The 26773-nt window shown below is 43.2% G+C and overlaps 1 protein-coding gene across 1 annotated transcript; it reads right to left on the bottom strand.

The window, feature by feature from the left end:
* LOC115902273 (24-hydroxycholesterol 7-alpha-hydroxylase) lies at nucleotides 1-22788 on the bottom strand. Its single transcript, XM_030945684.1, has 12 exons — nucleotides 22612-22788; nucleotides 15964-16099; nucleotides 13976-14150; nucleotides 12254-12403; nucleotides 11301-11394; nucleotides 9729-9827; nucleotides 7765-7855; nucleotides 6578-6711; nucleotides 5650-5745; nucleotides 3720-3808; nucleotides 785-872; nucleotides 1-72 (listed from the first exon to the last, which is right to left on the bottom strand). Exons 1-12 carry the CDS (start codon nucleotides 22786-22788, stop codon nucleotides 1-3), a joined length of 1401 nt encoding a protein of 466 aa, XP_030801544.1.
* Nucleotides 22789-26773: the final 3985 nt, after the last annotated feature.

Raw genomic sequence — 26773 nt, 5'->3', positions numbered from 1 at the left:
TCATTCCCGGCATTTATACCGGACCTGTAATGGTGCCATGGGTTGCTGTGTCCCCACCAAGTGTAAAGGGCTCTGAAGAAAGAAGAAATTCAGAAAAAACACATCAGTTAGTTTAGTTAATGGAATTACAATTGTGCTTTAATGTTAAGATACAAGCATCCTTGCATCTTCAGTCTTAGAGAACCAAGACCAAATAACAGTAATTATTTCTTGGCTTTGTCAAAACCATAGAGTAGGGCCTTCATGGTTAATTATTATTCCAGTCACTCTGTCAGGGTGACACATGAGCTTTTAAGAAACTCTCACAGTTCTGAATACTTTCAAAATATTCAAATAATGAAGTGGCAACTGTGCTGTTCTACTCTAAGTGTAAAACCTTTATGTGTCTCAGTTGCTCATTCAGTCTTACTCTAATAATTTACCTTCCACCCCTGAATATGGAGTGGAAGAGCATTATAAGTGTTATTTCTGGTTCCATATCTTTAAAGTATTAGTGATCTCATTACATATTTACTGTTTTTGTGAGCAACAAGTATCAAATATCTGGTAATGTTTAGGCAATGATGAGACATTCTTGTAAGCACTTTGTTATATAGGCAGTGCAGCCCCACTAACTGGAATTGTGGGAATTACTCTGGATTTTCTGAGTTAAAACAAAGATATATGTTTTATAATACTCATCTCAAAATTTATGTAAGCACAGTTGAGCATGGTTGTTCAGCTGAGCCTGATGAATGAAGGGTATAAAGATTGAGAATGCTACACAAATGCATGGATCTCTTACCTCCTTTGGCACTGCATCCAACAGCACAAATTCATACTTGTACAGGAACAGCACAACCAACAGCTGGATTTCCATGACTGCAAACCACCTGCACAAAAAGGAAGGAAAGCATTGGCCCTCCAGACTGACCATCACATGTGTGTTATTATCAGGTAAGAAACAGGGTGTCTTTGAGACATTTTGCACTCTGTGCTTTAGTTCTGCCTGAAAGTTTATCTTCCATAGGAAAACTGCTGTAGTTTGGGTTTGTTGCTCAGCAAAGAACACAGATGTGGCAGCTGCCCCTTCTTTCTCTCGTGAAACACTGGACTGACAGTATCCTTCTGACACCTATTTTAAACCAGCTCCTTATCATTATGGATTTTTCCACTGTATAAACATTTATGTTCTCCTAACACTTGCTGACTTGAAATAACTTCCTAGGAGTGAGAAGGCAGTCAAACAGAAAAGGCCATATGACTAATTGTGCTATATAAAGTTATATAATACAGCTGGGAGCCTGGTGACATCAGAGAGCAGTGACAGTGGGAGTTATAATTTAATGCGTCAGCATTAGGATGCAGTAGGAGACCCAAGGGCATGGTTTCTTTTTTCTGTAACACTCTCCCAAAGGTCTTTCTTAGGCCAGAGAAGATTTTGGATAACTGCAGGTGAAACCCTCCAGGCTACTGGTTTTTAAAGCTTATGTATACAAGAGCTTTCTGCATTCACCAGTGTGCACCTATGCCAGGTCATGGGATTACTCACTTGCAGAGTTTAGACACAAGTCTTAAATACCCAGTTAAAACACTAATACCACCTTGCTCCTGTAGAGAGAAATGCTGGGAAACATGGATAAAATAGCTGTGGGGAAATTCACAGGGGAAGAGGCTACATGACTGCACATGGAGTTGGCCTGGCAGGTGTGAAGGGAAGCTAAAAAGCTTCACAGACCCAAGGTAACTCCTGCAGAGCCACCAGACTCTGCACATGGAGCCACCCTGGGCTCTGGAGTGGGATATCCTTGTTTGTTTCAGCACAGCTTCAGACCCAAATTATCCCTGTGATTTCATACTGCAATTGCCTTGAGCTTTTGGGGGCCTTGGTTCAGGGGAATGGAGTGCAGAGATATTTTGATGGTTATTAGCCCAGCTCAGGTGGGATATAGCCCAAGCTCCAAGCCTGCAGCACCACACAAGGCTGGGTCCTTGCAGTCCCAGCTCTGTTTGCACAGCAGGACCCCAGTGCTTGAGGGGACAACACACCCATGTAAGACAAGCACAGTCACACAAGCAGTAATCATCTGCATTTTGGTTTGACCAAAGAAGTCAAACTGACATCAAATTTTTCTCTTAGGTAAAAAATATGGCACAGAAATGGCTTTTTTGGAGCTCTTCCCACATCAGTTTGGTAGAATATTGGACAGCTAAGTTATTTACTAACTTTCAGTTTGATTAAAAGTAGCTTTTAATTTTATGCTGAACTTTTGCAATGGAGAAATTAAATGTTACATACATTTCATTTATAAACCTCATTACGGAAATAAATAAAAATGCACCTTAAACTTGAAATAGCATTGTTTCATTCAGTTGTATGAAGGTAATCTGCAACCTGAATCTTTGATACAACCCTTGATTTAATTTTCTTTTTTTTCAAGACCATCACATTACTCTTTTACAATTATTGCTGAAAAACCTGAAGGTGTGTGTTACCATGTGGACTGCCAAAGGGTCTGAAAGAGCTTTCTTGTTTCTCAGCAAGAAAAAGATTCTCCATCTGTTGTCTGTGTAGAAATGTTATACTTTCCTCTCTAAACAAAAACTTATTTGAAAGATGTTATCAGAGTCCAGAGAACAGCCTGAACAAAGATATAGGTCAGGATATATAAACATACAGCTTTCAGAAACATTGTTTTGCAGCTTTCCCTGTACCTGCAGATGCCTCTTGTGAATTTTGTTGTTGCCCTTGCTGGGAATGAGGCTGTGCTCAGATTTAGCTCAGGAATGTGGTACAAGCCACTGAGGTACAGCAGTGAGTGAGCACTTCCCTCTGACAAGCCTAAATGGTGAAAGCAGTTTTATTCATTTTGCTCATGTCTTTAGTGCCTTCACAAAGTTTATCTGGCACTCATGTCTAGCCTGCCATAGGGTACAGATTCCAGAATGCAGATCCTCTACAACACCCTCCAGATTCCTTGCTCCACATGGAACTTGAGGTAAAATGACTGATCTTAAGGGCTCTAAGGAGACTTTTGTCTCAGAGGAGCTCAGGTTTTGAAGGCAGAGGACTGAGCACAGAGATGTTTGAACACAGGAACAAGGAGCAGCTGGCTGCCTGGGACTTTTTCCAGGAAGAGGGACAGCAGAGAAAACAGCAGAAGGAATGCAGGAAGTACCAAGGCTGGCATTGCTGGAGGAGTGAAGTGAGACAGGATCTGCAATTTAAGCCATCATACAATTCTGTGTGCCCTCATGCAAAGACCAGATTCAAACACAGAGGAGCCAGTTAAGATACCTGAAGATCAGCAGAAATGTTAATGGCATCACAGAGAATGGAAAGAGTCTCAGACCTGAGAAATGTTCTGTAGGTTTGTTTAGAACCGGTTTAAGGCAACCTAAATAACTGTGTCTGTAAAATAGTGTGTATGGAAGTGGAGCAACTCTCCTTTCATGAAAAGAAACCTCAGCAGGGGCAGAGCCAGGCTGAATTTCCTCCCTGGGTGGGGGACAATATCCCTTGGTCTCAGATTCTGCCTGTTCATTGTGACTTCACCTGTCTTTTCCAGGAATGAAACCACTTTCAGATCAGTTTAAACAAGGTGCAGATGGTGCTGAACATTAGGAGACTGACAAAGAGCAAAGCAAACACGCTATCTCCAAGAGTAAGAGAAGCCCCGTTCAAGAGAGTTGTTCTCTGCAGGGTTTGGGAATAAATAAACTCCAGCTGTTTCACTGACCTTCCTGGACACTGATGCTTCCCTCCTCCGAATGCCACAAAGCTGTCCAAGAAAGCATTCTTCTCTAAATTTGCCTCTTTCCAACGATCCTGTGGGAAGAAACTTTTCCAAATCAGCCTTATATAAATAAAGCTTAACTTTATTTCTTCAGGCTAAAAATGACCTTGGACAGCTAATCCTCAATACAAAGTTGCATTAATACCATTTTTTTGCATTCAACCTGTTAGTATTAGAGTCTGAATCCAAAAGTCAACACTGAATCAGGGAAAGAAATTAGGGTTCCATCTGAAACACATTTAGGTGCCTTAAAATGCTGGAGAAGTTTTCAAAATTACCCCTCAAGCAGTTTTCCTATACCTCCCAATTTCCTAAATCCTACATCTTGAGCTATTAAAATGCAACCTTCTCTTTTTAAAGGTATCTACAAATGCAAATGTTCAACCAGTACTGAGGGAAGCCTCAGCCACAAAATTGTGTCATGACACACAAATAGCTCACACACATCTTGCACAGAAAAAACATTTCTAAGACAGACAAATGCAAGGTCTATGAGCTTTAACTGGTGTAAGCCAGTGTGTGAGAAGATGAGACTCTTCACAAAAAACAGCTTGTCTGTACCCCAAGGGACCCCTGCTCCATCCTAAATTGCTTTGAGAGGAAAGGGACAAGGAACTACACAAGGAACAAGGCAATATTGGCTGAAGTTCTGGTGGGTGACACTGAGAGAAGCACATCTCATGACTGCTGGGTGACAAACTGTACCAGCCTCCACAAACTCAGTGCTACTCTGCCAAGTAACACCCTGTCAAGCTTCTGGTGGTGAACTCCTCTGATGAAGCTGTCCCAGAGAAGACATCATCTTGCATTTATCTATTTTAGGGGGATTTTTTCAGCTAGGGCTGATTAGAGATTTCTGAGGAAGAAACCTGTCAGCATCAAAATCCAATAAAGAAGAAAAAAAATCTCCGTGGTGATGAAGCAAGGTCATACATTAGGGATGACAATGTCCAAGGGGCACTCATCTATTCCTCTTGAAAAAAGGGAGAGTTTCTAAAAAACAAGCTAACTTGCTCTTTAGAAAAAAAGTTACTTAAAAATAAGCTGCTGTATCAGAGTTTCAGCTTCAGATTTCAAAGAAGCAGGAATTGTTAAAAGGGATTTCAAATCAGGAAGAGTTTGCTAGAAGGGAAGTTTTGTTTAAATTACTTCTTGATGTATTTCTATAAAAAAGACAAACTGTTCTATATTGGATGGTGCTAAAAAGAGCAGTTACAAGCCTGCCCACACAGCCACCTGCAGTGGAATAATAATCAAGAAACTAGATTAACTACTGAATTATCAGAGATAATACCTCTGAGAAATCATCCGGTGGGGAGAGGAGAATACTTGGAATCACGGAATTGGTTAGGTTGGAAAAGACCTCTAAGATCATTGAGTCCAACATTAACCCAGCACTGCCAATCCACCACTAAACCACATCCCCAGCTGCCACACCTACACATCCCCTCCAGGGATGCTGACCATTTTCCTGGGCAGCCTGTTCCAATGCCTCACAGTGCTTTCAGTCAAGAAATTTTTCCTAATATCCAACCTAAATCTCCCCTGGCACAATTTGAGGCTGGTTCCTCTCACCCTATCAGCTCTTACTTGAGAGAAAAGACTGACCCCCACCTGGCTGCAATCTCCTTTCAGGGAGTTACAGAGAGCGATAAGATCAGGATCAAAGTGATACTAAAATAGTACCATATTACCTGCAACATGTCACTGAATTTAAAAGATTTTTTTATTCCTACAGGCTCCTCCTTTATGTCCCTGTATTCAAGGCCATTCTCCAGCCAGATTTAAGCACATTTGTCCATATGCTTTTATTGTAAAATAAGTGAAGGGAAGAAAAGACAGCAAAATATCCACACTAAGAGTGACAACTTACAGGTTTGAACATTTCTGGGTCAGGAAAATATTTTGGATTCCGGTGCAACCAATATGGTGACAACATCAGCATGTCACCTGCAGGGATGGTGAAATTCTGAAAAGAGAAAAATCTCTAAGAAAAGAACTAAAAATCTCACAAAACAGTCCTTCCTTGGTAGTGCTCGTCCATCAGCAGAAGATCTTAAGAAAAGACAAGTGAGGGTGATAAAGCCATGGTGGCCATATTACATGTCTGAAGTTTCTTCTTGCTGCTGCTATTTTTTTCCATAAAACCTAAACAATGGGGAAGTTGGAAAGATTATTTGTGTTCTAATTTGGGGTTTTTTCGATATCAAAAGATCAGAAGCATTATTTCTGTCTTTCCTGCTTCTTGATTTATCATGTGAGCTGTTTTCTTTTTCTAAATATTTTGTTAAATACTTACTTCAATGCAAAGAAACTCAAAGAAAGCCTTCTATGACAGTAGATTGATTATACTGATAATTTGATCAGTAATCTTAAATAGTCATGAGCACTGATTCCTTAAGAGTGTGGGTTTTTTCCCAAGCATTTCTTTGCCAGATTCCTGAATGCTGACACCTCCCTTCTGAATGGTAGTGAAGAGGACAAAAAGGAGTCTTATCAGTAACTAAAATGTAGATCCTTCTAGTAAACTTGTTGTGTCTGATTCCTCTTTTATATGCCATCAGTATCTGTAGTTCAATTCAATGTTAAATCAACTCAAAATTGAAGGCAAGACTGTGAGCCAGACAATCCAAACCACTCATAAATTAATGATGATAAACAAATCTATTAAAAAGAATATATATATGAGGCTGGGGAATATCTCTATCACTGTAATTTTACCCATATCTATTGGGAGGACTTTTTCCAGACAAATCACATAGCATTCTTTGGGGAAAAAAAAGCCCACAACCAAACCTCACCTTAATTCTAATTGGGTTTATGACTTTCTTGGTGATTGCACCTGGAGACCTCAGCCGTATGGCCTCCAAAGTGCACCATTTAATAAAAGGGATCTTCTTCAGGTCTTCCTCAGACACTTCCAGTTTAGCTTTACCTGTTGCGGCATGAGAAAGAAGGTTCCATGTAAAAATTACATTTCATACGTGCTTTGACACAGGCTGGCATGTCTTGCTTTAGGACTGTCGGTGAAATACTTCAAGACTTCAAGGCATTGTTTGCACACAAAAATTGTCTTTATATTTCAAAGTAAATAAACAGACCCAAATCAGTAACATTTAAGAAAAGCCATAATTCAATAACTCTAAGGTAGGTGTAGATATTGTGTTAGATGGAAGGGGCCAAACAAAGTCATGCTGGAAGTTAAAAATCTTCAGAGTTTTTCTGTGCTTTCATAGGATACTACATGGAAATCTCAGGGACTGTAGGCACCAAGACAAGAAGCCATGGCTGAGCTCTTGGGCTCTGTTAACATTAGAAAATGAAACCAGGCCAGGAGAAAGGCTTCAGGAATTTTCTTTATTGGTTAATTACTGACATGTTTCTTGATGCAGTTTTGACCCATGTCAACAAAGAGCTTCTGTGAAAGTTTAACTCTGGTCCAAGGGACTGCATATGGGAATGACTGCTACCAATAGGTGACTGCTTTTTGAGGGAAAGAGGTTACTCATGGGGGGTTAACCATGCTGGAAAAATTTGCCTCTGATGACAGAAAAGAACAGTTCCTGGTCTATTTTTTAACCATGAATGGCTGTAACTCTGGTGAACAGCACACCATGAAAAGCACCTGAACTGAAAGACCTCAACTATTAGGTACCTGGAAAAAGCACAAGACTGGGAAATACAAATCTAAGTTTAAGTGATAGGAATGAAGAAACAAACACACAGTGTTCTTTTCTGATAGGAACGAAGAGACAAACACATACTGTTCTTTTCCTACTTCCTTCTGCTAACATCAGAGATGTTTTTGCTTAGAAATACATCTTGAACATATACTGAGTAAAGACCTGAGAGCTGGACTCTATGCTATCAGTAGTACCCTTAATTGGAACACTCATTGTTCCCAGCCACTGACCAAGTGTGCCCTGTGCTGGGCCAACACGGGATAAATCACTTCCAGCTTCCAGAAGGACAAAATCACATTTATTACCTGCTTTGCCGAAAACAGAAGCCAGGTCTTCCATGACTTTCTTGTAAATGGCAGGATTAGAGAGTATGAAAGCAAGGGTCCAAAATGCAACCTAAACAGAGATGGAAATCCTTGAATTGAGGGACATGGAACAGAATGACAGTATCTTTTTAGCAAATCACAGAGGCAGGTGAAAACATTTGGACTTTCTTTGTGTGTGCCTGCTGTGGTTGAGATGCATGGGGAGCTGTGCTTCCTGGGTAAATCCATATCTAAGGGCTCAGCTCCTGGGAGATTATGTCTAGTCATCTGCTGTGTACTTATCTTTAGGGAACATTATATAGCTTTGGCCTGGAGCTTTGAAACACAGAATCCTTTATTTTCAAATAACTAGGTGTTAAATGAACTACTAAATCATCATGCATGATTAGTTTTAGCTGCAGGAATGAAAGAAAAATAAATTCATACTAGCATTTGCAGAAACGAGGTTAAATAATTTGCAGGGCATTGTCATAGTGAGTCACAGTAAAATGGGCAGGAAAAGTTTTAATTAACAGCAAACCAAGGAGTAGTATATCCCCTTTAGAAATAATTTGCTAACTGATTATGCAATGAAGTTGAAAATCAAGAAACTTAGGAAAGGAGAAAATCCTCTTAAGCAGGATGAAACCAGAAGGACTGGCAGCAATGCCAGGAGTCTCTCTCCTCTTGCTGAGCTAGCGGGAGGTGCAGCCTGCACACAGATCTGGTCATGGGCCATCTGTGCGGGTGAGGGATGAAACTCTGACTGTTATTTCCCAAACAGACTGACATGGATGCAGCCCTCCTTCTGCAAAGCAAATCTTGTAGCTTAGCCTTACTGTACAGCACTTGGACACTGTGGCTTCTCTCCATGGGCTAAGAAGGGATAACTGAATTGTTTCAGATAAAAGGGTTTAAAGTGCTTGTAAAAAATGCCCTTGGAAGGTGAAAGGCCTTTTCTTTCGTCATTCCATTCCCCAGAACAGTGGTTGTTACTATTCTGAGAAACAGAAAAATATCTGTATGTCTATTTACAGCTGAATATTACAGAAGTAAGTGTTGTGGAAGGAATGTCAGTTATCCTGATAACAGACAGCAGGCTATGCCTCCCACTTATGCCAACACGTGAATCCACAGAAACCTCACTGAAATTGAAGAAATTCCCTTAGGCTAAACTGCAGTAATATCCAATCTCCAAAAAACATAGATATATCCGTTAGGGGAACATATAAAAATAACTCACTATCATGTTTTTCTAAATCACATCTGTAATGGACATAACTGTGCTGGAAAGAGCTTAGTAGTCATGGTAAATAAAGGATGTTTTTGCTGCTATGGATTTTTCATCTGAGAAATTCCTGTAAATGTCTTTGGTCAGCCTAAGCTGTCTTAGATATATTGGGCTTGTTAGCATACTTATATCAGTATCATTAATCCAGCAAATCCTTTTCTAACACAGACAAAACTTAACAGCTCTAGAATCAAACTATTGCTTTTCTTCCACTGGCATTTGTACAGATCTCCCAAAAATGAAAGAGAAAAACATCACTTGAGGGTTTACACACAGATGAAGTTACTCTATATTATGCTTTTGATATTCTTTACAATTGGTAACACCAGGGTATCTGAAATAGTCTTTTCTATAATACAGCCACAGTGCTTCAAAACAGAGTTAAACGCTCTTCACAGCTTAGGACTGTGATCTTAATAGCTGTGAGGCTTATGTTCCTGAAATGTTATGACAGGGGACAACATAATTTCGGAAAAATACAAGAAGAGCTTTTCTTGTCATTGCTTCTGTGACATTGCAGCCTGGGTATATTTGTAGTGATGCATGTGGGCGTGATAATCCCTTCTTTGGAATCCATGGAGTGTGTGTGACCTCTGCTTCAAAGCCTTTTCTCCCCACATCCAGGCTTTGGAGCAGGAGAGAGAGAAGGTGTTTCTGCAGCTGATGTACTTACAGGCACAGCATTTGCTTGGGCAGCCCAGAGCATCAGGAGACCATAGTTGGGAGCTAGATGTTTTCCCTGCAAGTTATCCAGGAGATGTTGTAGAAGTGTCTGTTAAAAATAAAATAAAATAATCTGTATTTCCAAGAACATATTAAAATGTAGTTTGGGGCATGGCTTAGTAGAGCTCAAGGACTAGCTTCTCAAAGAGAAGTAATGTTAGTCATGGCTTTTTTGGAAAGCACAATGTAGAGATGACAGCTATTAAAAGAAAGTGAGACTCACATAGGCAGAGGGCAAGGAGAACTCAGTGCACCACATTAATTCCTCCTGAATACTTTCACTGCTTTCCATTTCCTTAAAGTTTCAGAGAATTGAGTTCCCTCACTCCCCATTGTTGCTTGTATGTGAAAGAAAGGAAAAAACAAACTCTATTCTAATCCCTTCTCTACACCTCTGCTTTAAAGAACCTCAAAATGGGAATTAGCCAGTGGAACAAATGGAAATGAAGAAAATGTTCTCTCTGATCATGCTAGAAGGTGCTTCTTATAAAGAGATGGTCTGACACATCAGCAAGCTCCCTAGTTTCAGGCAGCTTGTTGGTGACCTAAGCAGTGACTTCAATGGGCTGATATTTGGAACTATAGCAACTGTGTAATGTTCTAGGATCAGCTTTTGTTTACAGTATTTCCTTAAATACAGGGCAACCATGCACTTGAGGCAAAGCTTCCTTGCCTACTTTTCAGAGGAGAAAAGGCTGACCTTGAATAAAAAATGGCTGATTTTTTCCAAACTCCCATCCAACCTAAGACATCAAGTTTGTGCTGTCCACTTCTTGCACCTTCTTTACCTACTACCAGCTCCTCTCCAGCCTTCTCTTTCTTTCTGCTGATCTGGTTTATTTTATTAAATAAATTGCAGTATGCAAAGCTTTTGAAGTCTAAATAAAACCTGTTTTGTTTAATGATCTGTCCTACAACCATTTGGTAGATCAAAATTCCCAGGCCAGTCTGCCATCACATTTGTCAGCCCTATCGGCAGAATTCCTGCCAGAGCTCAGGAGAATAACCAGGGGAACAACTTATCTCAGCTTTGACACAATCAATATTTAGGGTACTTGGCTCCCAAGCCAGTAATCTGCTATTTTCTACCAGTCTGGCTGTTGAAGGATCTGCTCACTCTACACCAGGATTTATAAATAGCACATGTAAGGTTTTGAAGTTTCACAGCACGGTGCCCTCAATGGAACAACTGAAGGGTCTTTCTCTCACCTCTTTCAACAGCTCACTGCAGCGTGGTACTGCAGGCTGGGGATGGGTCATAGCTCTGACCCCTTGCCTTAAAATTCCCCAGGGGAAGATGTTAATTCTCAGAATTGCTTGAAATGAACTAAATAGAGGAAAAAGAGTCAAAGTTATGGGTCTGTCCTACTGCAGGTGACAGCAATACTGGAACATTTGGGTATAGCTATAAAAGCTGACATATTTGACTTATTTCTTCCAGAACTGAAGTAATTCCTGCCTTCCATTGCTTCAGTCAGAATATACAACAAAGTCATCTTATTTCCTAGCCTCGGATGTTTACCTTGGATGCAGTCTCTGAAGGGTTGGTCCTTTCAGCATCCAACACTACTTTCTCAAATAATTTTAGAAGCCATTTTTTGGATTTAGACCAGTTCCTGTAAAGAAAAGCAACAAACAAGGAGCACTTAACTGAGGCAGCACAAACCAACATTTCCTTTTCCATGAGAAGCCCTCCTTGGGTTGTTTTCCAGAAGCCCCTGGGCAGCAGTCAGCTGATGAACAGCCAAGCGTCAGTCTGACTGACAGAAGTGATGACTGGCATGAGGAACAGCACTTCACCTTGGCCAGACCTCCTCTTGCAGCCAGGACCTGGGACTGCAATACTCCTACACTTTCGTACCTTTTTATTACAGGTTTTCATTGTTGATTTGGACAGACTGCATAAGCCAATCTTTTAAAGAATGATCCTCTTGAAGAAAATCAAGGCCATATTTTAGAGCATCCTCAATTCTTTCTGAAGGTATTCTAAGGTGCTAAAGGTGCAATGATGGCCCTGAGAGCACTGACAGTGTCTGGAAGCCCCTCCTCAGGGTTTAGGTGTTTCTACCCAAGGTCAGTTCTGTGACAGTGCAGACATGTAACCTGGGATTGGTATTGGGAAAACAGCTGAGGTGTGGAAAAGAGCAGAGAGACACCTCATTGGAGGCCCCCTGAGCTTGGGACTCACATTTAGGCTCAGGCCTTTGCTCTTTATCCTATTCTGCTCCTCCCTGTCAGGTCCAAGCCGGGCTCTGCTCACCTAAACCAGGTTATTTCTGCTTTATACCAAGAAAATGCAAAAGATAAGGTCAGAACTTTTTTGAAGCATTCAGCTAAAAGCCTGATTCACCTGAGGGCACACCATCAATAAAAACTGGGCATCATCTTCCAGAGGAAATGTCTCCCATGGTCGACGCTGCAACAAGATAAATGTCTGTAGTGGGTACACCACAATCATCATCTCTGCCCCTTTACCTCAGGAAGCACTCGGGCATCTGAGAAGCATATTCAAAGTCCTCATCATACTTCTGAAAATGCTCTTCAAACTCCTTGATTTCACTCGGACTGGTTGGGCAGATGCCCTTCCCAAACAGGGTGTTCACCACTGCTGGATACATGACATGCCTGCAAGGACAAGATGCCCAAGACTTAGGGGCCACAGGGAAGCTGCTGCAGCAGTTTTAGAGCAGGATGCAGCACGTTGGATTGCCCGCCCTGGAAGCTGTGGGACTCAAGGGTCACACCATTATGGAAAGGCTGGCACAAGGCTTACACCTCAGCCCCACACTTATTTCAGATTTTAAACAGAGGCAGGAGATACACAGACCTCAGGCTGGTTCTCTACACATGGCTGAACTTCACCAGCTAGGGTTTGGTCACTCGAGTAGGAGCAGAAAGGCTCTGGCCACCGAGGTCCCCTTCTCTCCATTAACCACCCCTCTCATTCCAGTTTGACCCACATGAACCTTCTGGGCACTGCACAAACCCCTCTGGACCAAACATCCTGAAACATCCTTCCTCTGGCTGCAGCTTTCCTGGGCAGATAATGCTTTTTTGTTTTCTTTTCATCTCTTTCTTGCTTTCTCCTCTATTATCCTGCAAACCCTGAGCTCCTTCCTCAGACCCTTCTCCTGTACTCCAGGAAACTTTTGTGCAGCCTTTGCTGTGTCCCAGATGCTGCTAAATGGGTATTTCAGGGAACAGTGCTCACTTTTCTGATTTTCTGATAATTAGGAAGAGGGGGCCATCTGGTGGCTCTATGGATTTCATTTTGAGACAGCTAAGTAACAATTATTCAGAATGCTGCATTCCAACACTTTTACTTTGCCTTGTTTATCAAAACAGAACCATTCACCTCCTACAAGATTTCAAAGCCCCTCTCTTCCACATTTTTCCTCAGTTAATCCAAATTGCAGTAACTGGAGTGAGAGGTGCCAAGTGATTTAACTGCACTAACAGCTGTATCTTACTGTATAATGCAGGAAAAGGCAGCAAAAGACAATGTGAATGTGAGGTGTTAGAAACAGGTCCAAACCAAAGGCAGCATCTGTCCCCATCCCTGGGAGTCTTCAAGGCAGGCTGGATGGGGCTCTGAGTGACCTGCTCTAGTGGAAGGTGCCCATGGCAGGGGATGGCATAAGAGGATCTTTAAGGTTACTTCCAACCCAAAACATTCTATGATTCCATGAATATTCAACTTGTAGTACAGATGGACAGACAAGATACAGGTGTTGACCCAGATAATCAGGAAGAAGAAAGAGTTAAAAGCTTTGTTGCTGTCACATGAAACAAATTTTTTTTTAACGTGAAGTTCTGGCAGCCAAGTCAGTTGCAGAAGGGCTTAGTTAAGCTTGGCTCAAACATGGAAATTTCTCAACCTGCAGAAGATTAAGCATTTTTTCTAAGTTCTTTATAAATAACGAAGCTTTCATCCCATCTTTTGGGAAACAGGGTTTGTTGGAACATGCTGTGTTTTCTTTTTTCTTCCACACAGGCAGTTCAGATGCTTTTTCTAACTGGGAGAACCACCTTTACATGAAACTCTGTCCACTCTGTGAACCACCTGAAAGCATGAGGCTGTGATGAGCATCCTGACAAAACTTTTGTAAGACTTTTGAGCTCCAGCTTCTTTACAGAAATATTTCCCTTCCATGTAGGACAGCCCTGAGTTAGAGATGTGCTGCAAAACTCCCTTACCTTACCAGGTCATTGAGGTTGCCTGTGCCCTCCGTGCCCAGGTGAGCCATGTGCTCATGGAGCTCCTTACACAAAGTACCTGAGAACATGTGCAGGTTACTGGGACTCATCTTCCCCTTCATCATGCTGTAGAGGTTACCATGGTTCCCATAAAATGCTTCTGCAGGAACAGAGACTAAATACAAAATGAAACAGAAACGTTTTGGAAAGTAGATTTTTCACTGAAAGACAGAGTGAACATTTTTACAGTTAACTTCTAATTTAAATGCCTTAACCCTCATTTTCCTAAAGTAAAATTCGCAGGAAGCTTCCTTGTAACCATGTAAAGACATGGTGACATGGTGACAGCCATGGTGTGAAGGGAGTTGTGATGGAGGACGGCTGTGCACCGGAGGAAAAAGGCATTGCTGGGCTGGGATTCATGGAGGGACTGCAGTGCACAGCCCCCAAGCTGTTGGCTGGAGGCAAATAAAATAAATTGCAATTTAATTATTAAAAAAAACCACAGGCTGTGCCTCAATTTCCCCGAGGAGCGTGGCAGCCCCAGGAAGGAGCGGGAATTTGGTGCAGGAATTTGGGGGATCCCAGGATTGGCTCCCTTGACCAGGAGCAGCAGGGTCCCTCTGGGCACCCGTGGGTGACAGAGCAGACGTCTGGGAGCTGATGACCCCAGGGGCGTTTGCTCTGTTGGCAGCGTGTGCAGGGATCAGTGCCAGGAGCAGATTTCCCAGCTCCAGCATTCCTGCCTGGCAACAGCAGCTGGGTCCTTTGGCCTGAGATCATCCTGAGCCTTTGGGGGACATTTCCCACCCATCCCTGGGCACCTAGGCCTGGCAGTGACCCCAAGCCCTCAGCTGGCAGGAGACTGAGGCCACCAGGGTCAGCATTCCATGGGAATGATGGCACCTCAGTCCCTGGGGATACCCCACAGCCCTCTCAGGACAATGTCTCTGTGCAAGGGCCTGGGGAACTTTGGGGGGGGTTTTGTTTCTCCAGAGGTGACAAGGGAGCCTCAGTTTCCCCAGGAATGCCACAGGAAGAAGTGAGATTTTGGGGGGTCCAGGGTTGGAGGGGGAGTTGTGCTTCAGTTTCCCTAGGAATGTGGCAGCTCCAGGAAGGAGGGAGAATTCAGGATGGGAATTTGGAGCAGGAATTTCAGGGATGCCAAGATGTTGGGGGTCTGTGCCTCAGTTTCCCCTGGAATGCTGCAGTAAAGAGCAGGAATTTGAGGGATCCCAGGATGAAGGGGGTTTTGTGCCTCAGTTTCCCCCTGGAATGTGGCATCCATCCATCCATCCATCCATCCATCCATCCATCCATCCATCCATCCATCCATCCATCCATCCATCCATCCATCCATCCCGCAGCCCTCCTGGCTGATGTAAAGATTTTGGTAATGACTCTGCTTCTCCCAGCCTATGTAACATCTTCCTGCCTCATGAAGCTTCAGTGCCAGAACCAACAATCCAGAGATTTCCCCCCAGTGGGATGTACAGAGATGTGCAGGCATGCCACAAAACTGAATGAAGTGAAAAATCCCCAGTTTGTGTCTCCATGCTATAGAAGCACATCCTCATAAACACCTCATCCTCTTCTAATGGCTGTTGTACTACTGTTGTATTGCTGCAAGCTGATTTTCCAGTGAAGTGATAGGATTACCTATGATTGCTCTTAACAAGGTACATGTATGTGGGGTGTCCAGCCACAGCAAAGGACCTGATCTCAAACTGGGGTTGCTGGATGGTGAAAATAATAACATTCCCTGGATCAGAAACTTCTGATTCCTTGAGACTGAATCCAAATCCCTCAGCTGGTTTACAGTACTGGGTTGTTGTGGAGAAACTGAATTTCACCATTTCACATCACAGTCATGGATTAAAATAAGCATTTAAGGCATAATCAAAAAGCCAACAGGCTTTTGGTTGGGATTTAATGTTCCTGGGTAACTAGATTTGGTTTCCTTTTAAAAAGAGACAGGTCTCAGTTACCTGCATTCTTGACAGCTTGCTGTACTGCCTGTTCAAAATTTAAGTCTTCAGATTTAAAAAATACTTCAGTTCCTTCTTCCTCAGTAACAAAAGTGAACCGTTTTCCCAGAGCAAATATTGTGAACACAGGTCCATGCTGGAACAAACAAAGATTTCCTGTCAGTACATTGTTAAGACATTTTGCAGGAGCCCCAGCACAACTTCAGTGCTGCTGAGAGGTCAGGAGGGAGGACCTGGTCATTCCTGCCCTCTGCTCACCTTGGGTCAGAACTGCACAGGATGAACATGAATCAGACCAAAATTTGCAGACTTATGACCAGAAGGGAATGTGGTAAGTGCCTGACCTCTTGCAGAGTAAAGACATTTCTTCTCTTAAATTAACACTTTATATTTGAATTACTTTGCAGCTCAAGCAATACAACCTATGTGGATTTAGAGAACTCAAGGTATGGGTTATCTTCTGCATACTTTGGCTGCTACAGCAAAGTACCAATACTGTAAAAATCCATAATCCTACAATTTCAGTCTACACTGTTTTAGGAAAAGAGTCCACCCTCCTGCATATTTTTATTATTTCAGGTTCCTTTCCTTTCCTTTTTCCTTCCCTTTCCCCTTTCCTTTCCTTTCCTTTCCTTTCCTTTCCTTTCCTTTCCTTTCCCCTTTCCCTGTCTCCTAATACCAATGATTTCTTTCTTGTAGAGATTAATATCAAAACAGTGAACAACCTTTGAGCAGAACAGATTGACTGACATTCAGGAAAGGTTTTTGATGCCATAAATCATTATTTCATCTTCCCTTAATCTAACATCCTAGACCCTTCTTGAAACTTCCAGCAATAGGAATTCAATTCTGAGTTCCTACATTGTCAAAATGATCACTGATATTTGTAAATACTCCAAACTAGAAAACAAATGTGTAATATCTTCTGTCTGTCAGATGTAGGCATAAAAAGATCATTCTACCTTGCTCACATTGTTTATGCCATTGACTTAAACCATTTCTTTTGCTGTTGGTGTCTGTAGTGGAAATCCTGCTTCATCAAAAGCTCTTTGAAGCCAAGAAGAAGATTCCTCCTGGCATCAGTTGAATTTTGATTGTGTCCTTCAACTACAAATTATTAAAGAAAGAATGACAGTTCTAACTCTCTGGGTGATAATAAATAAAATATTGTTTTAATAACAAGTGTTCAAGGCCAGGCTGGACGAGGCTTTGAGCACCTGTCCACTGGAATTTGTCCCTGCCCATGGCAGGAGGTGGAACAAGATGAGCTTTAAGGTGCCTTCCAACACAGACCAATCTGTGATTCCATGACTCTATAATAGCTAAATTTCTAAGATTGCTTTTTGATGTCCATGTCCTCATCATCAGTCTGGATAAAAATCAGTGAATTTGTACCATGCTTAAAAATTGATGTTTAAAATTTTAAATTAACATTAAAATGTATTTAAACTAATTTTAAAATAAAATTAAATTTGAACTAATAGCAGCCTGCAATAACATTTATTCAATTAAGGTCACACTCAATTAAAGATTGGAACACTTTATTTTAGGTGATTACATGTGAGCAAGATGTCTGAGTTCCCATAATAGACAACAGAAATCAAGTCTGTGCAGTCAGGGGATCCCAAACACCAACTCAACAGACCATCTCCTGCACTCCTGGTTTTGGAGGGAGCTGAGCTGCCCTTGGACTCCACTGACAGCACCAACTACCCATCCAGCGACCATCCTGGTAACCTGCAAACACCCACACAACAATCTGGGTTTGAATCTCATCCAGCTTCCTGCAATCTATTTAGAATCATTAAAACTAGACCAGTATTTAACAAAACTGAAGAAAGAAAGCTCCATAGATGACCTTCTCCAGAATAAGTCAGTCTCACAGAGGAACACTGTTATGGCAGATATTCAAACAAATCTTTCAGAAAGCAGAATTTTGTGTCCAAATAGATATGACATTTGATAAATGCAAAGCAAAATTAAACTACTAAGAAAGGTTTGAGAATCAAACTAATAAAGGCAATCTGCCTCCCCATCAACAGAGACTTTTCCAAGCATGCCAGATGCAGGAAGCCTCCCAGTGTGCTGCTGAGCCTATAAACACTCAAGGTGTAAGGAAACCAAGTGGGGAAGGAACCTGAGTTAGGGATTACATCAGGGTAGGACAAGTCCCACCTTGGAGCCTTTCACTGAGAGTGATGGAGTGAGACCTTGTTTTGGAGGAAGTATTGAGCAGAATGGACTTAAACAAGTTCTAGGTAAAACAGTGATAAATATTTCAATTCAGAACTCTCAAGGAATTAAAATAAGATGTTGCAGAACTCCCTATTGTGATCTGTTAAATCATCCTCGGCAACAGGAGGATGGACAGGCAAACATAGTGCCAGAAGGACCTGGGAAGCCTCAGAGTCATTTTGGTACTCAAAAAATTACAGTAAGTGTTATTAAAGACTGAAATTAGTAGTGGATAAATAGGATGTACTGCAAAAGAGCCCAGTACAGTTTTTAGGGAGACATAAGGTTGTGTGGTGTTAGAAGTATTTTCTAATTCATTCTTTGGAAGAAGTAAAAGTTTACTCATGATCTGGAGTCATTTGAGAGTCTAAAAAAATGAGAAGACCTAGAAATGTCACAGAAGAAGGCTTAGAATAATGATACTCTGAAATTACTCCAAAATCTATTATGCAAGTGCTAATAAATGGCTTCAAACTGTAAGCAAGTAGGTTTGCACTGGATATTTGGGAGAAATTCTCTATTGTGAGGATGGTGAGGCCCTGGCACAGGTTGCACAGAGAAGTTATGGATGCCTCATCTCTGGAATTGTTCAAGAGCAGGTTGGATGGGGCTCTGAGCAACCTAGGATAGTGGAAAGTGTCCGTTGTGGCAGAGGGGTTGGAATGAGATGATCTTTAAGGCTCCTTCCAACCCAAACCATTCCATGATAATTAATCTGGAGCTCTTATCTTGCTAGGAAAGGAGAGGAAAAAGGACAAGAAACATCTAAACCCATCCTGTGCCTACATCTTTAATTTGTGTTTCTGCCCATTCCATCTCAGCAGGACATTCTGTGCTAGTCAAAGTCAAAGGGATGCACAACATGCATGAATATTTCAATAAAAGGAGATTAAGTGAACTTAGATCCCAGGAAAAGAGGAAAAGATAATCATTATTCTCAGTTCCTCATAATAAGAAAGCTAATGGGCTTGAGATTAGGAGTTAGACGGTTCAAAACCAGACAGAATACTTTATTTATATGAGTCATGATTAAATTAAGGATTCACTGCTGTGCATTGCTGTGAAGCCAAATTTATACATAGGGTAACAAAGAGATTAGGTCAAATCATATAGGCGCAAATTCCAGCCTAGCAAAACCCTAAACCAGGAGCTGGGAAGAAAAAGCAGGAGGCTACATACTCTCCCACCTGGGTGTGCTCCTTACACCCTCTTACAGAACATCACCTACTGGCTGCTGTCCCAGACAGACACCTGAATAACCAGACTGCTCATCTGTCAAAATGTGTAATTGCATTGATGTTACACTGCAATAAAATCAGCTCCTGGAATGAGCTGTGGGGCAGCTCTGCACTTGTGTTATGGGAAGGTACCAATGGAGTGCAGGCTCTGCTGCCAGCACTGCACCCACGGTACTGCCCTGAAACAGCTTTTAAGGACACTCCACAACATAGAGAGATATAGAAAGAAAAGAAAATCCTTTTAGGATTTATTGCTTTCACTCATGAAAGCTAATTTTTTTTCCAAAATTGGGAAACACGTCAGTGCCACAGTAAGAGACAGATTCAAGCCTAAAGAAAGTAACACTCCAGAGAAATAAAAACTTCAGGATTATGTTCTCCAAAATCCCAAAGGAAATCAGGGAAATAGTCATATTCCCCAGGGGCACTGACAGGGGGCAACCACTCTCAGCTGAGACAGCTGCATTGCACCAAGAGCTCTGCTGGGAGCTGGGAGCACTGGGTGGATTTCTTCTCTCTCCCTTGGGTGTGCACACACACAGGGTCAGTTCCATGTCCTCTCTCTAGCTCAGGGACTGCAGCATTTTGGTCTTCTACACCTGGGACCAGTCACAGACCTTCAGTGACTCAGCTGTGGACACTGAGTATGGAAATGCTCCACCAGAAGCCTTCTCCAGCCTGCTCCCCTCCATGCGTCCCTTGCAGAGTAACCCAATGAGGCATCCCTCATCCAGCCACACAGAGCGGCCAACAGTCCTGGGACACAGCACCTTGTCCCAATTCAGCACTGTCTCTGAGAGGGATGTATGGATCCCACAGGTCCCTACAACAGTGCAGAACAATCTCCTGGGTTTAACTGAACTTTTCCCGTTTGCTTAATTAGCAAACTGATGACAAGAATTTGAAATTCCTTACTAACTCGTACCATGTTTGCCAGGCAAACTGGGGAGCCACCTTTTGAACCCCTCATTAAGCAGATCGCCCTGTATTTTATGGGGTATGGTGGTTCTGGTTATTTCCTGTCCATTCCAGACTGCTACAAAATTTGTCTCACCAGGCAGCTTGAGGAGGAAGAGGTGGTATCTTTTATTAGACAAGAGATTAAATATTTTATTAGAGCAGGGGAACTTTCTTTTCTTAGTCCCAGTGATGACACAAGGGGGAAAGGAGACAATTCTCCCAGCCCACGTGTTCTTCCGTGGGAGGAAAATAGAAGCAGCAAACTCCAAGCAAAGGGCAGGCTGGAAGCAGTGGAACTTTACTGTGTTACCCAGGACTTGAGAGAAAAAACAGTGAAGGACAGACACAAAAGGAATTAAGGAAGAAAGGAGTTAAGAAGGGAATTAAGAAAGACATGAGTGTCACTTTGACAGTCTGCAGGATTAAAATCCAGAGGAGGAATTGCAAGAGTCTCCCCTGAAGATAATGACCTTGCAGCGATGAGGAGGTTTCACACTGCCTAAAGCCTTTTTCTGTAACATCTTTTACGAGGCCAGCTCACTCATACTAAGGACACAACCTTATTCTGGCAGTATCAAGGAGCCTGGAATTGTTGCAGATGTATTTTGCAAGCCCTGTAGTGCCTGTTAATGACCCCTCTGGCAGCAGCACCTGTTTGGTTTGGCTGTGCTCTCCAACAGTGCCTACTCTTTTAAAAGGGAGCAAGCAGGAAAAGACTTATTTTTCCTGGCCTCAGGACAGCGTGCCAGTGCGGGAGGTGGGAAGGGAGGGAGACCTTCAGTGCCTGAGAAGGGTTTAAGGAGAGGAAGGGGACAACAAACAAGTGGCCTTCCTCAGAGGCAGGGAGACTGTCAGGTGATGGTGCTGCAGGCAGGTGGCCAACCTGGGAGGGATGGATGGAGACATCCCCCTTGGCCCAAGGGGGCCACAGGGAGAGGTCAGAAGGAGCTGCTGGACTAAAATCCAAAGGAAAGGCCCTACCAGCAAACACACAGTAAAGGGAAAGATGTAAGAAAGCCTTCTCTTCCTTCTTGTTTTGAGTTTTCAGCCATTGAAAATGTTTCTTGTTCTAGTTTCTGTCCAACAAAACCAGAGGTTTATAAAGTCCTTCAGGTGTCCCTGGAGTGTGCAGATGTGTCAGCAGCTGCCACAGCATCAGCCTGGAGCCTAGAGGGTCTCCAGGCAAATGAACACCAAAATTAATTAATCCAGAACCAAAGAGTGTGCATTTGCACAGATGAAAGCTACAGGAAAGACACAGTAATATAAAATTTAAACTGGCCTGTCAAGCACAGAGAAGCCAAGAAACTCCAGATCATACCTCTGAGCTTACCCCATGATGCACCCAATGTGCTTTAATACAAGATTGACAGCTCTTGTTGTTCTCAAAGATCAGATTTAATCCTCTGCTTTAACATCATGAGTTTATAACAATTCAAAAAGAAATACAAATATGAAATCTAGCAGTTCAAAATGAAAAAAAGTAAATTTTAAACATCCACTATTTATTGATGTGGTTTGTTTTTTTTTTTTCAGGATGTAACAGTGGTTTCATTTTTCGCTAGTTTTTGCAAGTAGTGGGGCTGTGTGATCCTTCAGCATGGAACACTCAAGGCTGATGACACTGTAGTAGCAGGTGATATAATCCCTGAATGAAAGTGGGAAACTGGGGTTTATGTCAGTTATTATTAAATATCTAGAAATTAAGAATTTGATCTCTTTCTATCTGACAGACACAGAAAAATTCAAGTCCAAGGGGTAAATCCTGACCCCTATGTTTAGTTAAGATTTTTAGGACAGAAAATTTTATCTGCCAAGCACATCTGTGTTGCTTGAATGCTGAGAGACACCAGCTGGTGTTCAAAAATCTCGCCTAACTTTAGGCATGCAAATAAGTAGTTTCCTGGTCCGGCACTTGGCATAGAGCTTTCCACATTATCTGAAACCAAGATTAACACACAGCCAGACTGCAAAAAGCAAAACGGCAGAGGTCCAAACAGGATGATCACAGCACAGAGATCGTGCCTGGATCAGATCCACAACTCACCAATGCTGGTGGCACTATGCCGATTCTTCACCATTTAAATGCTCCTGACGTTATAAAACGTGACAGGAAAGGGCAAAACTGAACGCAGAAGTTTCTGCTTGCCTTTCCCCTTGCAGGCAGCCACCCTGAGCACGCACCCACGAGCAGGCAGGCTAGCACACGCATTACCTCGTTCCTGGCTCGCTCTATAAACTCCAGAGGAGCTTTCCCGAACTGAAACGCAGCTCCAAACCAAGGGATCCAGCTCCTGATGCAAGGAGGGGAGCTCGGGTTTCTCAGCTGAAACAAAAGAGCCTTGACAATGAGGAGTCCCAGGAGTGCTGCCAAGAGCAGAGCGAGATCCATTTTGCCTCTCGGCCGCCCGGCCCGGCCCCGGGCGCTGCTCCGCCTGCCCCGGCATGGCCGCGCTGGCCGCGCTCCGAGTTCTCGTCTCGGACCGGCCCTGCCAGCCGAGCGCTGCCACGGGGACAGCGTGAAAGCCCTGAGCAGCACAGGGCACAAGCCCTTGTTCTGTTAAAGGCAGAGCCAGTTCTGATCCGTTCTGGGATGAGGACCAACTCTGCTGCTTGCAAAACCTAGATGTTGCTGTGGCAAAGCCTTGGACTTTGTGGTGGTTGCTGGAAGGCCACCCGTGCAGCCAGGGACACAACCAGGGACACTGGCAAAGCAGTGCAGAGCCTTCTTCAATTTAAAAAAATATGCAGTATTGAGATTAGAAAGCAGAGAGCCTGTGATTTGCAGACATTTAGCTTTCAGCAAGTCAGAGATGGCAAGAAACTTCTGCAGGCATCACCTTAAGCAGAAACCTTAAGAAAGGGATCTCTCGTCTGTCTGAGATACCTCATTAAAGGCTGGATGTGTGTCCAGTGTCTGAGGAGCAGAGAAACACTTCTGAGGTTGAACTGACAGATCAAAATCTGCTGGCCACCTCTATTATATCTGTGCCATGTCAGAACACAAGGTTTCAGAGAGGTCAGATTAGTTTCTTTGCATGTGTGAAAGTGGCAGAGCAAAATTACTTACAGCATACATTAAGTATAAAAAACCCCTAGGAAGTGCTGTCAGCATCTACCCCCACACACCCTCAGCAGGTTTTAAGAGAACAGAAAGCCAGGAGGAGGGGCTGACAGACCAGATGAATGCGCTATCACTCAGGGGGACCTCAGCAGGCTGGAAAATGGGCAGAGAGGGACTTATCTCAAAATCAGAGAATGATGGCTCAGAAGGGACCCCAAGGGTCCCCTGGTGCAGCTTTTCCTGGGGAGAGAGAAAAAAAAAAAAAAAGGACTTAATGAAGTTCAGCAAAGGGAAATGCCAAGTTTTGCCACTGGCAACGAACAACACCATGCACCAGTACAGGCTGACGGAGGGGGGCACCTGGGTGGATGGGAGGGAACTCTGCAGATCTGGGGTCCTGGTGGACACCAGGTTGAACACAAGTCAGAAATGGACCTTGAGTGCTCTGGGCTGCATCAGGGAAAGTGCTGCCAGCAGATTAAAGGAGGTGATCCTCTGCCAAGAGTGAAGTGCCAAAAAGGGCTGGAGCATCTGTCATTTGAGGAGAGGCTGAGGCAGCTGGGACAGCTCAGTCTGGAGAAGAGAAGGCTCAGGGGGATCTTCTCAGTGTGTATGAACACCTGAAGGGAGGGTGCAAAGAGGATGGAGCCAGGCTCTTCTCAGGGTGCCCAGTGAAAGGGCAAGAGGCAGTGGGCATAAACAAATACAGACACAAATACAGCTTAACTCACTTCCTATACAGGAAGGGGTGCACAAACAGGAACCTTTGTACCTGTGCAGACAGGCAGTACAGTAAAAGTAACACAGCAGAAATATACCTGATAGTAGGAGGTTAAGAGCTGTGAAAATTAGGTGTATGTCCTTCATTAAACAGTCATTTTGAAATACCTTGGGATGTTACATGTTGGTTGTAGGTGCAGAAGAACAAGCTCACACACGTCAGCTGTAACAAGGTCTTGATCTCCATTTTGCAGACTGTCTGGAACAAACAGATAAATCACTGTTAACTGTGATATTTCTGCACTTTTGTGTTTAGCTATCACAGTTCTTTATATGTTTATTTCCTGGTTTTATTTTACCCATTAAATTATTTCTCTTCTTATAAAGGTGTAAAGTGATAAGAGAGCTAAAGGCCTTGTAATATTGGAGAAAAATGCATATTTTCATTATATGCATGGTATATGTATATTTTCATTAACTGACTGAGTAGTGAGTTTAAAGTGATCTATGTATACAGGTCAGACAATTCCTCAAGCTTCTGTGAAGACATTCTTTAAAGGCTTTTGTGTTTGTTTTGGCCTTTTTTGTTTGTTTTGTTTAGGTTGTACTTTTAGGGCATCATTTGGTGAAGGACATGAGATGCAAGGCACTGTTGTGAGGAGGACACAGCCAGTAGGAATGTGTAACAGTTGCTGCCAAGCTTTCGTCAGGCTGGGCAGTGGTTAATGCTTAATGGTTTTTGAAGTGAACTAACACAGAGGCACGGGTGGGGGCCCTGGGCAGTCTGGCTGCCTTACTCCAGCAGCACACACCTGGCCAAGACCCTGCTGCTGGGCTTCCACCCCATCTGAAGTCCACACTCTCTCCCTCTATATGCAGCCTTTGGTCAAACTGGCTTGGGCCAGAAACCAAAAAACTCCATCTCACTGAGAATTGAATAAATGAATAGGAAAGGTCCTCTCTGCTGGTGCTGACTTCTCAGGATTTTGGGGATATAGGAACTCCAGGTGTTAGATGATCTCCATGAGTACTGGCCCTTCTCTTCTGGCCCCCACACATCACAGAGCTGTCCATGCAAGCATCCACCTCTAGTCAGGCTCATTTCAAAGGTCCTGTGGGAAGAGAATATTCCTCTTCACAGCCATCCCCCAAACATCTGGTTTTAAAAATAATCTATTTCTTCAGGCTAGAAATGACCATGGAGAGCTGCTCCTTCCACAGGATGCTGCAATGCTATGAGGTTAACTTTAAGGAGGGATTTTTGTAGTTTTCTACTCCCTACAGCATGGTCATAGAGAAAACAGAATGACCCAGAGGTGTAGAGCTAAAGGAAGGTTGTGAAACCCTCATCCTGGGAGGTTTTCAGGGGACCAAACAAGACCTTGGGCAACCTGCTGTAACTCCAAAGCTCTCCCTGCTGTGACAGAGGACTGCAGGATGACTGCAGGTGAACTCTAGAGGTCCTCTCTACCCCACATCACAGTCGGTGGTACACAGGCTGATAGAGTGTGGCACAAACTGACCCAAGCCCACAGAACAGCTGTGGAGGGAGGCACGAAGTACCACAGCAGATGGCATGAACTGTCCAGAAACAGGCTCTGAACCACTCATACCTTCCATGCAGCCAGGCACATTTGCATTAGATTGCAATATCCCCTGTCCCCATTTTTAACTACAGCTTTGTCAGGAGTTTGTTTTATCCCTGCATGAATTCTAATGAATTTTAACCCCAAGAAGGATCCAATTTAATACCAATTACTGGTGACCAATGAGGTAGATTCATCCAACTTCAACTGAATATTTCACCTGCAATGCTCCCTTAATTTGTCTGAATTCTTTTGGCAGGGACCACACACCAAAGCTTTAGGCAGTCAGAGGTGTGGGGAGGTGTTCTGGGATAAGTTTCTGTGACCAAAAAAATTCTCAAATCAGCATGAGGATTACTGACTAATGGCTAATGATTAGCTTAGGGATTCAGCTGAGCCTTAATGATAAATGAAAAGCTCTACAATAATTTAAGAGAAATTAGAACTGGCACATAACAGGACTTCAGCACCCAGCCAGGAAAAGCTTTAAACTTTTCACTCAAGAGCTATGAGAAGTGATCAATTTCTCCCATCCCAGGCTTGCTGGGATCCTGATTCAAACTGCAGTGCTGCGTGCCTAATCTGCAGCCCCAGCTCGGCACGTAGCTGTTGCTAATGAAGCTCTTACTAAAGCAGATCTGGATCAATTAATCCCTCCCGGATGCAGCTGCTTGACACGGGAACGGAGTTTGGGGCTCCCCAGGCACTGCTGCCAACGACAGCACCCCTCAAAGCAAACAGAACCCTCGTGTAATCTTGCGCTCTCATTAATGATTACTCTTTTTAATGTCGATAATGGACAAATCCGTGCGTGTGTCTGTACCTGCAGCCTCGGTTTCCAGGCATAGAGCAGCCTTGGTGACAGACTACATTTCCCAGGAGCCTGTCGCCCCGGAGTCTCTTGTGTCACTGCAGGAGGACCTTGCAGCTCTGCAGAGCCACTCGGGCTGCTGCAATTCCCGGTGCTGGCGCTGGAGAAACATGACCTGCCGCAGCTTGTCTCCTAA

Source organism: Camarhynchus parvulus, chromosome 3, assembly GCF_901933205.1.
Source record: "Camarhynchus parvulus chromosome 3, STF_HiC, whole genome shotgun sequence".
In the NCBI taxonomy this organism is placed as follows: domain Eukaryota; kingdom Metazoa; phylum Chordata; class Aves; order Passeriformes; family Thraupidae; genus Camarhynchus; species Camarhynchus parvulus.
The sequence above is the reverse complement of the archived record's forward strand: the minus strand, read 5'-3'. Positions and strand labels throughout refer to the sequence as shown.

Coding starts and splice junctions, on each gene's coding strand:
- LOC115902273 (XM_030945684.1), bottom strand. CDS start 22,788: ATGGATCTCGCTCTGCTCTTGGCAGCACTCCTGGGACTCCTCATTGTC. Junction 11,395..12,253: donor ATGCCCGAGTGCTTCCTGAG/GTAAAGGGGCAG, acceptor TTTTCTTTACAG/GAACTGGTCTAAATCCAAAA. Junction 73..784: donor TGGATGCAGTGCCAAAGGAG/GTAAGAGATCCA, acceptor TTCTTTCTTCAG/AGCCCTTTACACTTGGTGGG.